We start from the raw sequence: 15,362 nt of genomic DNA, 5'->3' as shown, positions 1-15,362 counted from the left end.
ATGTCTTCATTTTTCTTGAGGCTTAAAATTTTTCCTTTAACCTGTTTCCTCCCCTTCATCTACACTGACGGAAGTGGATTTAACAGGTGACATCAATAAGGGGTCATATCTTTCGTCTGGTCAGTCTCATGGAAAGAGCAGGTGTTCATAATGTTTTGTACACTATTTCCTGTATTGTAGGGAAGCAGAGAAGCTACAGCTAACTTCCTACAATTCTACCCATTTTGTCATGGAGCAAAGAGAAAAATGTGCAGTTTTTTAGCTATTCTAAAAAAATTGCCATGTGGCTGGGATTTTTGCATTTTTAAAACAAATTTCCTGCTATTCTACACATTTTGCCATGAGGCTGAGAGAAAATGTTGCAGTTTTATAGCTAATTTCCTGTAATTCTGTGTTTTTCCATGGTTTATGATGTGAGCATATGCTATCTGGGGAAAGCAATGTCTGTCTACACCATGCTGGCATCAGGGGGTGTGTGGTACGCCATTGATGCCAGCATGGTGTACAGACTGAGCTACAGTCAGACATTGCTTCACTGCCTGTGTGGCTGCCAAAATCATGTCTGAAGTCCTCCTAGCCATTGGGTGGTGCTTTTGTCAAATATCTGTCCCTGCTACTGCCAGGGATCTTCGTGCTGGTTGCCGAAGGAGGATCTCTTTTGTCATTCAAATGAATCAACATGCTTGAGTCCATTTACAAGTTCAGTGTTTCAGACAGATAGCAAGCCGGCCACTCTAACACGGAAGACACAAGAGACCGAGCAGCACAGTGAAATCTGAAGGATTACCAGCTAGCTGTCAATATGAACACTGAGTCTGTTGTCATCGTTTCTGCTGCAAGGACCCCCATTGGTAAATACATTCTGAATCTGTCTGATTCCACACTAAGGCAATATTTTTCAACATAGCTGGCTACCTGTATCAATAAGAATTGCTTGTATGTATATTTATTTGTTGCATTTCCTTATCACACGAGGTTGGTTTTGTAGCGATGCTGACGTTCCTTGAACGATCGTGCACATTTTTCCAGTCCTGGTTTTGACAATGTTCTTATTTGTTCAACAACATGTTTGAATGTTTTTGAACCTATGAATTGAACAGACCATTAATGTCGTTCATTGTCGCGAGCTACCTCCTGACCAGGATTTTCAATGGTTCGCTTATGCTGAACCTTGATTGGTTGCCTCACCCTCTGCCCAGATTCTCGAAACAGCGATTGGCTGTTGGTCATAGTACCATGGACCCGCAGCTACAGTATTGGCGATAGGCTGGAGATCAAACCGAATGGGGTTGGGCGTATTTTAGTTGGACGGTGTCTTTGCAACCTTTAATCAATCAATACATTTGTTGATGATAGTGTATGTTATCCTGTTGTCTGATGTAATGCAGTGGGAGAGTGCTGTCACACCATGGAATCAGTACTAATGGTGCATTTCTCAAAACCCAGCTACCCGTAATAAAGCAATCAATGGCCTGCTCTTTTTGTGGATACTGAATATAAGGTTATTTCTCAACTTTATTCTTCTGTTTCACAGGGTCTTTCAATGGTTCTCTGTCAACCGTGCCCCTCCAAGATCTGTGCTCTGTGGTGATCAAGGATGTCCTGAAGAGAGCCAACCTTAAGCCTGAGGCGGTGTCTGAGGTCATCATGGGGCACGTTCTGACAGCAGGTAAAGACCATCTGGAACGGAACCCAGTCTGTTTATTATAGCTGTTTATCAGCGCTGACCTGCTAGCTACTTAGTTAATAGTTCCATGTGGCTCAGTTGGTAGAGCATGGTGCTTGCAACACCAGGGTTGTGGGTTCGATTGCCACAGGGGACCAGTATGATAAAGTACAAAAATGTATGCTCTCACTACTGTAAATTGCTCTGGATTAGAGTGTCTCCTAAATGACAAATTTAAGTGCAGTGGTTCCCAACCTTTTTCGGTTACTGTACCACCAATGGATTTTTGCACTGCCCGGAGTTCCCCTAAAGTATCCCCTCATGCGCATCTTCAATTACCCCCTGTGGATGGGTCGAGTACCCCCAGGGGTTGTAAACTCAGCAAAAAAAGAAACTTCCCTTTTTCAGGACATAATTTGTAAAAATCCAAATAACTTCACAGATCTTCATTGAAAAGTGTTTAAACACTGTTTCCCATGCTTGTTCAATGAGCCATAACCAATGAATGAACATGCACCTGTGGAACGGTCATTAAGACACTAACAGCTTACAGACGGGAGGCAATTAATGTCAGTTATGAAAACGTAGGACACTAAAGAGGCCTTTCTACTGACTCTGAAAAACACCAAAAGAAAGATTCCCAGGGTCCCGCTCATCTGCGTGAACGTTCCTTAGGCGTGCTGCAAGGAGGCATGAGGACTGCAGATGTGGCCTGGGCAATAAATTGCAATGTCCGTACTGTGAGACGCCTAAGACAGGAATGTCAGTGTTCTGCCAATGGCCAACGAAGAGCCCGGATCTCAATCCCATTGAGCACGTCTGGGACCTGTTGGATCGGACGGTGAGGGCTAGGGCCATTCCCCACAGAAATGTCAGGGAACTTGCAGGTGCCTTGGTGGAAGAGTGGGGTAACATCTCACAGCAAGAACTGGCAAATCTGGTGCAGTCCATGAGGAGGAGATGCACTGCAGTACATAATGCAGCTGGTGGCCACACCAGATACTGACTGTTACTTTTGATTTTGACCCACACTTTGTTCAGGGACACATTATTCAATTTACGTTAGTCTATCTGTGGAACTTGTTCAGTTTATGTCTCAGTTGTTGAATCATGTTATGTTCATACAAATATTTACATGTTAAGTTTGCTGAAAATAAATGCAGTTGACAGTGAGATGACGTTTCTTTTTTTGCTGAGTTTCGTACCCCTGGTTGGGAACCACTGAACTAGTGTACTAGCCATTCTAAGCCTCTGATATCTCTCTTGCGATCATTCACTTCTCATGCTGCCAATCATTTCCTCTAATCTCCTCTCCTCCCCAGGTCATGGGCAGAACCCAGCCCGTCAGGCCAGTGTTGCGGCAGGTATCCCCTACCCAGTGCCTGCCTGGAGCTGCCAGATGGTGTGTGGATCTGGGCTGAAGGCAGTGTGTCTGGGCGTTCAGTCAATCCAGACTGGAGAGTCAACCGTGGTGGTGGCTGGAGGCATGGAGAGCATGAGCCGGGTAAGATGGAGGGAGAAGGAGGGATATGAGAGATGAGGGATATGAGAGATGATGGAGAGAAGGCGAGAGAGGAAGGGGGGTGTAAGTGAGAGAAAGGGGTGAAATCAATACCATTCTACCAAATGTCCCCATTAATCGGCAATTACTCTTTGCCCTTTGACCCCCAGGCTCCCCACACAGTGCAGATGCGGGCTGGAGTAAAGATGGGCGACACCACCATGCAGGATTCTATCATCGCTGATGGACTGACTGATGCTTTCCACTGCTACCACATGGGCATCACAGGTCAGGGGACCAGAGTTAGAGTTATTGATATCAATGTGTAATGGGAGATTCCAGGTGAAACAAAAGGAGAGCAGTCGCTGATAATATTAATAATATTAATCACATATCAATCTGGTTGCACCAAAGCAGAGAAAATGTCTAGCTGGCCTTTTGGAGACAGGCCCTTTATATTCTAATCAGCCGGCACCAAGTGTTACCTAAACACCAGCCCGAGAGGCTTGTAGGAAGTCAAAACACATTGATGTTGTCAGCTGCTACAGAATCAGTGTTTCACAGAATCGGTGTCCTCGGGTCCTTGTACCTCCTGTTTGGCGTCAATCACTATCAACAGATATGAGTTTAATTCATGGTCTAGTGACCATCAACCTGTGTCACAAACAGAACACTGGAAATCAGGTGTATTACAGAAAATAAAATATGCTAAACATTGTGTTAATGACTCTTAACTGAATACGAACTTTATTCATCTTATACAATGTAACTCATATTTTTCAGTTCAATAAGGAGGAACATTGGGGTGTCTTAATCCAGTAGGGAATGTTGTCTTCATTTTCTGGATGCAGCTGAGAATGTGGCTAAGCAGTGGGGTGTGAGTCGCGAGGCTCAGGACCAGTTTGCCACCCAATCCCAGAACAGGACCGAGGCTGCCCAGAAAGCAGGACATTTCGATCAGGAGATTGTTCCGGTCATGGTGCCGTCCAGAAAAGGCAAGGAATTTGTTGTGCTGGTTTATGAACCCTGAGACCTCAAGTGTGCTCAAATCACTTACGGCTGGGTGCATGACCCAATGGTTCTTATATCGCTAACCACCATTCCTTAGAAGTGAATTAGATGACCAACACCTATTATTTCTCTGCTTAATTAAATGATTATTATGAATGTAGATGTTTCATGAACTATATTGTAACATTCCGCTCTCCTCAGGCCCAGTGGAGGTGAAAGCAGATGAGTTTCCTCGCCATGGCAGCAACATGGAAGCCATGACTAAACTCAGGCCCTGCTTCCTAAAGGACGGCAGCGGCACCGTCACCCCCGGCAACGCGTCAGGTACGCAGGGGGCACTCATCCTTGACGCACTGTGATGTCACTGATCTCTCTCAACTCAATTATCCTTTGGAAGGTTACCAGTTGACCATTCCAATTACATTATGTCTGCTGTTTCTCCTGGCACAGTGATCTAGATTCTACATGGTCATGACCTTGACATATTTCAGGTGGGATACACAGTTTCTTACCGCCAAACAATTTATTTTGTGTTATATTAATTGCCATGTATTCCCTCAGGTATAAATGATGGAGCTGCAGCAACTGTTCTAATGAGCCAATCAGAAGCTCAGAAGCGAGGCCTCAAGCCAATGGCCAGAATCACCTCCTGGGCTCAAGCCGGCCTTGACCCGGCAATCATGGGAACTGGGCCTATCCCAGCCATCAGGAAAGCGGTGAGAACCAATCAGCAAATATTCCGATGTGTATAACTCTAGAATGACTGTAGTGTATAATCCTTTTCATTTGAAAGAATGTGCACTGATTCTTTACCAGGTTGCGAAGGCCGGTTGGCAGCTGGATCAAGTGGACCTGTTTGAGATAAATGAAGCGTTCGCTGCCCAGTCCATCGCTGTAGTGAAAGAGCTTGGACTCAACCCAGATAAGGTAACTTGATGAACCATTATTTCAACACTATTGTTTGGGGCAAACAGTTGAATTCCACATCTTTGGTCTCTCTCCCCTATACAGGTGAATGTGACTGGAGGTGCCATCTCCCTGGGACACCCCATAGGCATGTCTGGCTGCCGGGTTCTGGTGACCCTACTGCACGCGCTCCAGAGGACTGGGGGTCAGAGGGGTGTGGCTTCTCTCTGCATTGGGGGAGGGATGGGCATTGCCATGTGTGTAGAAAGGGTGTGACTGAATACAAGGACACCGATGCTGCATTCAGGATCACCTTATTGGTCTTAAAGGGAATGTTTAGAGTGGTGGTTATTAGAGCGATAAATTGTCACTTCGCTGAAAATGTAATTAGGTGAAGAACGCAGCAACGGTCTCTATTGTGGACCATACAATACTGGTCCTTCATTTTCCATAGCATATGTATTGGAACGTAAGGTTTAGAAGCTAAATTCTTTCTGCCTGTGTGAACCTAGTCATCGGGCAACATATGCTAGTCTTTTTTCCATCAGCAAATAACTATCAACTGCTAAACAAAGGTTTACATGACTGGACTTGTTCACACCCAACCTGATGAGAATTCAGCCTTCCTATTGGCCCTGTTCTCTCATGGAATGATAGCAATGTACCTTAATGCTCTATGAACTGTAGAACGTGGTTTAAGACAGCAGCCTTCCTTAAATATACAAGTGCCCAAAGACGGCGTAAACTTGCAGTATCCTGTTGTAGGTATGAATGTACTGTTTATTACCTGTCCACTTTCCAATACAGAATAGATGAACTGAACTTGTGCTTTCTCAAAATGATGTAGTTTGATTTGACAACTACATGTTTGTTTTATAATAATACAGACCAGAATAATCCAGCAGGGTTTATTTGTGTCCAACAGAATCAGTTACATTTCCCAGATTAAACAGGTTATCACATGGGAACAAGCAGAGTGCACAACCTATGACGGAACAGCCAAGAGCTTGTATGTATAAATACAGAGACAAAGCCAAGCGGACCAGAACCACATTTGGGATCTAAGAAACCCAGGGCAGATTCCAGAACTGGAACCAGTTACAGGATACAGGAATGTCTACCCGTCCATCTGTCCTGATGCAACGGCGTCCTGGTACGAAGGCCCACCCTCCTTCTGGTCTGGGAACAACTTGATGAGGTCATCGATACGGAGGATAGTGATGGCGGCCTCTGTGGCAAACTTGAGGCTCTTGGTCTTCACCATGGTGGGCTCGTACACACCAGCCTGCTTGTTGTCCCTGGGTTTACCATTCACCAGGTCCAGACCAATCCTTTAGGGGAGAAGATAACTTCAAATGAGAAACACGTCACAGCCTCACCAATGTAGAGCTGGACTCTCCAACTCCGTTCCTGGAGAGCTACCAACCCTAATCTATGTGCACCAGACTAATAATGAGCTGGTTGATAATCTGAATCAGGCTAGTTCCAACTGGGGTTGGAACAAAAGTCTTCAGGAGGGTAGCTCTCCAGGAACAGGGTTTGAAAGCTGGGATGCAGAGCTACTGCATTGTAAACTGCTGGCACTTCTACAACTGAAGCTCATTGGGTTCACAACATGTTAAACTGTGATGAACTGATACCGAAGCAGAATACGCAAACCATTGTGACATTAAAAATGTCCAGGCCAGAGTAGTGGCATTACAGCTCAGGGGAAAACTGCAGTCTCCACTCTGGTCCAGCATGCTTTCTCCCACGCGTATCACTGCATACACCACTGATCAGGTATAGCAGCAAATTTAAAATGGGAATGTTAAGCATCCTTGTAGTAAAACTTGACCAAACGGGTCTCAAGCTCAATGGCATCTAAAAAAAAAAAAAAAAACATTAACTTAATGGCATCAACACAAACACGCATGTTGAAATTCATATCTAGTGACGTAGCACACTGACCATTTGAGGTTTTTGCGTTCGGGGTTGACCTGGGCCTCGTTGTGGAAGGCTCGGAGCTTGGCGACCAGGTCAGTGGAGTCCTGAGCAGCGTTCACAGCCAGGGTCTTGGGAATGACCAGGAGGGAACGGGCAAACTCTGCTATGGCCAGCTGCTCACGAGAACCCTGGGAATGGACAAGACATTCACAGATCACAAAACAATATCCCCCCCAATCATTTAGGACACTTCACATCTTTAATTCGGTTTAAAAAAATGGAAAACAAAATGTATTGTTTCCATATGGGAAAACCCATGAAACTTGATGGGTTTCAAAAGCAACAATACCTCTGATCCCATCTAGACAATCAGGACAGAGATAAAGAAGCAGTGATTCCCAGGTGTATTTCTTTACCATACTAGTGGCATAGTTCTCCAGGTAGATGGACAGGGCTGCCTCCACAGCACCACCTCCTGGTACAACAGACTTGGACTCCAGCACCCTCTTAACCACACACAGAGCATCATGCAGGGACCGCTCCATCTCGTCACACATGAAGTCATTGGCCCCACGCAGGATGATGGAGGCACAGGTACGGGCCTTGGTACTAAGAGAAGAACGGAGGAGAAAAGGAAACGTGAATAGTAACAGGGGATAGAGAGAAAAGAATGTTACAAATAAATGTGCTAAAGCAAAACATTGGTAAAGATATGCAAGAAGGTTGTACATTATCAAAACATTTGTGATGAGAATAAGACTTCAGTTCCTGTTCTTACTTTTTGACCAGGATGAGCTCATCATCACACACACGCTCCTGCACCACCTCCTCACAGTGGCCCAACATGGCTGTCTCAAACGTCTCTTCTCCCTCCAGGTTAGACAGGGATGGGCAGATGGTGGCTGAGGGACAAACAGAAAAAAACCTACTCAATTCTGGGTAACAAGCTAACTGGAAACAAACATGGTTGCTTTCAGAAAATAGTTTCAATCACTCACTGAAAAAGAGAAAACAGTTTCAGAACGTTGACCTGAACGGTTATGACATTTATCAAAAGGTTAAAAAAACCTGTAGCTTACCTCCCGTTGCCTTGGCAATGCGTTTGAGGTCCCGCTTGAGGACCCTCCTGATAGCCATGGCTCCCACGTCCACAAAGTACTTGAGGCACATGTCATCGATGCCCCCAGTTGTCAGGATGACGTTAGCACCAGACGCCAGAATCTTCTGAATCCTCTCTTTGGTGATGTCAGACTCCCTGGAACAGCAAAATCAACATGAAGACATTGTGTGTCTCTTGTACAAACCCTGTGTATGTCTCTCAACAAGCCATGACATGAACAAATCACCCTGTCTTTAGAAAATAACTGTTGTCCAGCCCAAAGTAGTCGTATTACAGCTCAGGGAAGAGCTGCAGCCTGAACTCTGGGGCAGAATTATTTCTCCCACGCGTATCACTGCTAACACCACTGAACAAGTATAGCAGCAAATTTAAATGGGAATAGTCTTACGTTGTCATGCTTGTGGCAAGGCTTGATTTAAAACAGTAGGTCTCGTACAAATAGCCTCTGTTTGACATGTCCAACGTACCTCTGTCTGATCTGGTCTAGTTTCTCTGGGTCATTGATGAGGACCTGGACTCCCATCTTCATCTTGGTCTTCTGCAGGCTGAAGTCCAGACACGCCACCTTGGCGTTGGTCAAACGCTTCACCATGCCTACAGGGGGACCAGACCCAGTCATCACACCATTGAACAGAATCTTAACCCTGGTCAAGATAAACCTAACCCCACACAATTACTGATTCCCCTTGCTGATCAGGGAATGTTAAATGTACAGATGGAAATCTATTTTACATAGAGCAAACCTGCCTGACAGAGAATGAGGAATCATGTCAGCTGCTCTATTCATGACATTTCTATCTGTAATATTAGCCTACTACTGTCCCAAGCCAGGATTAACCTATACAATAAAAATTCATTAACATGAAATCTTTATCATATAGATCTGCCTAACAAGCAAATCTAGTCATGGTGACATGTGTGGCCAGAAAAATAGTGCCACGGCTCATACAAGAAGCACCGCAACCATTACTTTTCAAAGCCAGCTTTCTGTCTCCCACGCGTATCACTGCGTACGCAACAAGAACAAACATAGCAGCAAATTTAAATGGGAGTCTGTCAATTGCATCAGACGGTCATTTCATGGTTGTACTGCTACGGAACTGGCGCAGTCACCATCAACAATGTTTTACACATGTACCTTGAGACCCTACAGTGCAATTGAGTGCGTATCCATTGACAAGATAGCTCTCCTTCTGGCTGCGTCCGTGGGCTTTGAGCACGTTAACAGAGTTGATGGGGTACCTCGCCACACCCTTCTGATCCACAAACTTCACTGCCAGAGTAGCGTCCACCACCATGTTGGCAAAGAAGTCTGCATCACTGAGGCGGTCACCGGTCAAGGATTCAAGCTTTTCTATAGGATGGAAGTAGGATTTCACAGCTTTCAATGGTAGTTCCTGCCGAACTACATTGCAGATGCATGCCAGATCCGACAAACCCTGGATAGGCTAACATATCAGCTAACCACATATATAGCAATCTGATGCATGACTACACAGTTGATGAAATGGCATGCAACCATTGGTTGATGCAATGCCTAGGCATCTAGTCTGCCTGAAACTCTAACAAAGCTACCAGGACGTGACGCTCAAGACACCATTTCATTATTAGAAAAAAATAATAAGTTACGTCCAGCCAGTTTTTTATTTTTATTTTTATTTTTTACAAATGATGTTTGTTGCTGCTAGAGCGTTAGTCGGCTGTACCTGCGCCAAACGGTTAAAAAAAAACAATCCTATAGCTTGCTCATCATCTTTGAAAACTACAATATGTAACTTTTCAGGTAACCTGACCAAATGCATAGAAACGCGAGTTATAAATCTGTCACTCTCATTGAAAGCAAGTCCAAAAAGCGGTAGATCTCTTCCATGTGGGCCATTTCTAAGCTTCCCGCTCTTAAGTTTAGTTTTTGCATACCAGCTTCAAACAATATTATTGGTTATGAAAAATAAATTTCACAGCAGTTTAGATAATAAAATTATTCTCTACACTTGCTTGTCATCACAGAAACTGTAATTGGGGATAACACACAACAAAACACATTGTGAATAGACTTGATACGGGTAGCTTCCAGCATTAATTGTAGGCCAAATTTCCTTGCCAGCTTACAGCTGAAGCAAACATCAATTCCCTACCCTGGTACTTTCTGATATGCTAACTAACGCAAAAATAAATGCTGATTTAAAAGCAGACTGTCACCAAAAATGTTATCAATTCACGTAGTCTCCCTCGCCACTAAAACCCATTCACATCGTCTGGTTTCCACTAGATTCCATAGCCAAATTCTGCCTCATGAATGAAGTCACATTTCTTAGAGACAGCACACACTTTCATTAGACATTGCATCTTTAAAGGTTCTTAGCCATTCCCAATAAAGTCCTGAATGGAAGGGATTGTTTATCATCTGTAGCCACATGAAATCAACTAAAACAAGCTCAATTACTCAAAGCATACACACCCCGATTGAATAATATGTATTCACCTGTATTGTGAATAGGGTTGATTTACCCAGTTTATCAAGAGATTTACCATTCAAATACATCACCGTTGTTTTAGGTGTTAATGCACACATGGCTGCCTAAAAAGTGAAAAAACAATTCAACTGTAATGATATCGAACTCAAGACAACCAATGACTGAACAAAGCAATAGCTGAGTTGATCTGTCTGGATCAAGTGCCATTCTGTGAATAGTTAATACAAAAAAAAAAATATGGTGGTATCATTTTGGGATCAAATAGTGATACTAAACCTGGTATCGAAGTCAAAAATGTGGTATCATGACAGTAAACCAACATGTTTCCTGCACTTATTTTCATGACTGATAAAAAAGCATTTCATGCTCTCGTACTATATGATTCCATGTGTTATTTCATAGTTCGGATGTCTTCAATTTTATTCTACAATGTAGAATAGTAAAAAAATAAATAAAAAAAAACATTGAATGAATAGGTGTCCAAACTTTTGACTGGTACTGTGTATGGGAAGGGGAGGTTTCAGGTTAGTCAGTGAGCAGGAAGAAAGGATACACTCCGATGATCTTGGAGGACATGGAGGTCTTCGCTGCGTTGACCAGACACTCCCTTCCCAGGTCATCTGTTGCAATGGTCAGGTTCTCATTGATGTAGCGTACTGCCTCCCTGGTGGGAATGAAAGATATTTTAACCTCTACGGGAGCGGTGTGTCCGTAGTGCTAGGCAGCTAACGTGCGCTAATGTGATTAGCATGACGTAAGTAACAAGAACATTTCCCAGGACATAGACATGTCTTATGAGGGCAGAAAGCTTCATTCTTGTTAATCTAAATGCACTGTCAAAATTACAGTAGCTATTACAGCGAAAAAAATGTATGTTGTTTGAGGAGAGTGCACAAAAACAAAAAACTATCACGTCACCTGGTTTGATACATTCACCCTTGAAGGGTATATAATGTACTTACATTGTCATCCTGAGGGTCCCATAGATCAAAACTATGCTACATTTTGTTTGATAAAATCCATTTTTATATTCAAATGTAGGAACTGGGTTCTACAGTTTGAACCCCGTATGTGATTCAACATTTTGAACAGTATAATGCAATGGTTCATTGGATCAGTCTAAAACTGATGCCATCTAGTGGCCAAATTCTAAACTGCACATAGACTCCTAAGTGATATTATGGCCTTGCTCTTCCATTTCAATGATGAAGAAAAAATAATATGATCTCATGTTCTCTCTCTCTTTGTTTTATCTTTTACCAGATGTGTTATATTCTCCTATACTCATTTCACGTTTCCACAAACTTCACAGTGTTCCATTTCAAATGGTATCAAGAATATGCATATTCTTGCTTCAGGTCCTGAGCTACAGGCAGTTAGATGAGTGTCTTCTTTGGCAGATTTAAAAAATAATAATTTAAAGGGCCCGATCCTTAAATTAAGAGCTCTGTTTACAGAACCAGGAATTTCACAGTTCAGTCTTGTAGTGGAGAACTTTCAGAAGATTAGAATCAAAACAGATCTGTCAATAGCAACAAATGCTCTTCCACTATCCACAGAAACATCGCTCTCGTCAACACCCAATTTGTTTACACATTAGTGCTACAATTGCTAGCTACAGTTGTGTGTTATTGAAAGAAACCAGAGGTGACTCATTCCAAACAACCACTAGAGTTAATTTATGCTTTGGTTGACACATTCATTCTGGAGACAGTTAACAGGCAACAAAGTCAAACAACCCGGTCCTTGTAAACAAAGTAATGAACCAGGAGTGGAGGGGAAAAGGATCTCAAAAGGCTGATAATATGCAAAACAATGGTTGTGAAAATTGGATAGACTGTGGCAAGATTCTTACTTGCAGGCCAGGCGGTATCCACTGATGACTGAAGTTGGATGGATCTTCTGCTTCACCAGTTCATCTGCGCTCTTCAGCAGCTCTGCTGCAATGATCACCTTTAAAACAAAGGAAAGAATATGAATAAGCCAGGGAATATTATTTAATGAATAAGATGATCATTTATTTATATAAATAAATGTGCCGTTATTTCATATAGAGGTGGCGGAATGGAGGCCGTCCAACCCCTTCAGACAATGACGGACAGTCTCTCTATCCCGTTAGCATAGCCGAACATCTGTAGAGGCAGATGAGCGGTACTAAAAACAGGAAGCAGGCCATTTGAACCATGAGTGTGACTAGGCAGGTTCAGGCCAACCTCCACCAAATTATGTTTACCTGATCAAATTGAAATCTAACATTTTAAAAGACTCTTTCGGGTAGGAATATATCAGACAACCTTTCCCTTGACCTTTGTTCTGAGCAGCTGTTGAAGTACTCACCACTGAAGTTGTCCCATCCCCAACCTCCTTGTCTTGCAGCTCAGCCAGTTCACACAGCACCTTGGCTGCTGGGTGCTCCACCTCCAGCAGCTTCAAGATGGTAGCCCCATCGTTGGTGATAGTCACGTCCTAAACATTAGAGCATTTGTAAGAACTTCTTCCGTCAATCTGAATGGTATACAAGCCATATCCAATGAGACTGATGGCGGTGACTATAATTGGCCACAAGTATTTACCCCGATGTCATCCACCAACATCTTGTCCAGCCCGACCGGGCCAAGGGAACTCTTGACGATGTTGGCAATGGATGATGCGGCCATGACTGCAGAAGAAACGTGGGCAAACAATCAAAGCTGATTCCCTTGCCACAAAAAGTAACATTACACTAGCTGTATTAGCTAGCTAACTATTACAAATAACTACCAACAATTAAGTTCACCAATCTAGAAACAATAGCACAATTCCGAAACTGTTCAAAATGATTTAAATTGTTCTGTCAGTTCTATTAGGAGGGGTGGACGAAGCCAGCCGCTCCGTCAAGACAATGACAGTGTTCTCTCTCCCCCATTAGCATAGCCGTTCATTCTGGGATGGATGAATGAACGGTACTAAAAAATGGGAAACGCCTAGGAACTATTTTTGGGGGAAAAAAATCATGTTGCGCACAGGGATAGGTAGGGAGTCGCTAACGCTACCAGCTAACGCCAATGACATATGCGTATTAGTAAGCCAACGTTAGCTAGCTAATGTAGCAACTTAGCAAGCCTAACTAGCACGGATTAGCTATAATATACTGTTAGATAATGTAGCTAATATTGATTTATTATACAGCTTTTTATACTAATGTGGGCAACACAATATGCTTAGGTAGCTAGTTGATTAACATTATATCTTGCAAATTTAGGAAAAGGGAGGCGAAACGACGCATATTTTTTTTCCCGCACGTGCTGCGGAGTGCTAGTTAGCTAACCATTGAACTCCGTCCGCGGCTCTCCCGTAGACACCGATTAAAACACAAATGGCATAAACTGCGAACCAAGAGATAACAACATAGCTCACCATTTTGAGAACGAACGGACTCGCCGGTCGTTCTCGTGCCGAACACGTTTAAGGCTCCATCCATTAACGACATCTTGGACAAGCTAAAGAGACAGAAGAAAGGAAACGAAGTAATGAACTATGGGTAAACCGGTGGGGAACCAGGGCTTCTGGGTAAAGATTAAGAACCGAGAATAGACGAGAACATTCCAGAAGATTAAACTTTAAAACAATAATGGCGTCGGACAAAAATAATTTTCATTACGAAACCAATGTATGCGTAAGACTGCATATAGCGATACACATTTATCACTTTTTATTCAACTGCTATATGATGAAATACATTTCCCAGCATTCAAAGTTCCGTGTTCCCTTTTGTGGCTGTCTTGCTCATGGTCGGCGGCTGCCCTCTACTGGTTGGCTGTGCATATGACACTCACTTTGGACCACCGATGCCACAGATGGGTATCAATTTGTAGGACAACAGAGAACTGTCAAATCCTATTGTAAAGACTGAGGGAGAGCTTGTTCAACTGTCCATTTGGCCAAGTTCTTCACAGGACACTTCATAGTGTTGGTGGCGATGGCTGTGCAATTGTTATTGTTAAATAATAGTGATTCATTTGATTTGTAATCAGTAGCCTAGACTGTTTTATTGAACCTTTATTTAACTAGAAGTAATGACAGTCTTATGTTCTCAAGTGGCACAGCGTTCTAAGGCAATGCATCTCAGTGCAAGAGGTGTCACTACAGTCCCTGGTTCAAATCGAGGCTGTATCACATCTAGCCGTGATTGGGAGTCCCATAGGGCGGCGCACAATTGGCCCAGCGTGGTCCGGTTTTGGCTGAGGTAGGTAGGCCGTCATTGTAAATAAGAATTTGTTCTTAACTGACTTGCCTAGTTAAATAAAGGTTAAATTAGAAAAAATGTAGCAGATCACTTTGGCAGGTGTTATAGCACTTGCTTGTAGTCTCAAGCATTTTCCATACCAAAAACAAGTACAGCAAGTCACCAGTAAGTTTTCTATATCAGTTGATTCTGCAGGGGGGTGGGTCATCCACTTTGAACTCATCCTAAAACCCTCATGAGGCACAACATAACCAGCTGTAATTTGTATACAATCTGTAGTTCTCACAGCTAACAGTAGTCTTTGATTACTGACTTGTCTTACTTACTGTATTGCTTAGGCCTTCCATGCCCGCTATGGAAGCACCCTACTACGGCCCTCTATCAATGGGGGCCGTCATTGAGTGCTTTATGGACTGTTTAAAATATCCTGATGGATACTCATTGTTGTGCATCTGGTAACCCAAAAATTAAAATATGGTTGTAAATGCATTTATCGGTCATTCTAATATTAATGCCCGCTATGGAAGCACCCT

General features: G+C 43.2%; 2 protein-coding genes and 1 non-coding gene across 3 annotated transcripts; 1 reads left to right on the top strand and 2 right to left on the bottom strand.

Moving 5' to 3' along the window:
• Positions 1–526: 526 nt before the first annotated feature.
• Positions 527–5,906, top strand: acat2 (acetyl-CoA acetyltransferase 2). The gene is made up of 9 exons (XM_020454916.2): positions 527–851; positions 1,535–1,669; positions 2,989–3,170; positions 3,338–3,455; positions 4,019–4,162; positions 4,380–4,502; positions 4,740–4,894; positions 4,995–5,105; positions 5,190–5,906. The coding sequence occupies exons 1-9, from the start codon at positions 803–805 to the stop codon at positions 5,358–5,360; spliced, it is 1,188 nt and encodes a 395-aa protein (XP_020310505.1). The 5' UTR covers positions 527–802; the 3' UTR covers positions 5,361–5,906.
• A 70-nt stretch (positions 5,907–5,976) lies between these two features.
• On the bottom strand, positions 5,977–14,367 carry tcp1 (t-complex 1). Its single transcript, XM_020454915.2, has 12 exons — positions 14,001–14,367; positions 13,178–13,263; positions 12,942–13,070; positions 12,460–12,557; positions 11,158–11,268; positions 9,269–9,450; positions 8,598–8,724; positions 8,090–8,265; positions 7,789–7,912; positions 7,427–7,619; positions 7,035–7,198; positions 5,977–6,415 (listed from the first exon to the last, which is right to left on the bottom strand). The coding sequence occupies exons 1-12, from the start codon at positions 14,071–14,073 to the stop codon at positions 6,202–6,204; spliced, it is 1,677 nt and encodes a 558-aa protein (XP_020310504.1). The 5' UTR covers positions 14,074–14,367; the 3' UTR covers positions 5,977–6,201.
• On the bottom strand, positions 13,424–13,564 carry LOC116356263 (small nucleolar RNA SNORA29). Its single transcript, XR_004204748.1, has one exon. It is a non-coding gene; the product is annotated as a small nucleolar RNA SNORA29 (small nucleolar RNA).
• Positions 14,368–15,362: the final 995 nt, after the last annotated feature.

This window comes from Oncorhynchus kisutch, linkage group LG21 (assembly GCF_002021735.2).
Source record: "Oncorhynchus kisutch isolate 150728-3 linkage group LG21, Okis_V2, whole genome shotgun sequence".
Taxonomy (NCBI): Eukaryota; Metazoa; Chordata; class Actinopteri; order Salmoniformes; family Salmonidae; genus Oncorhynchus; species Oncorhynchus kisutch.
The sequence above is the reverse complement of the archived record's forward strand: the minus strand, read 5'-3'. Positions and strand labels throughout refer to the sequence as shown.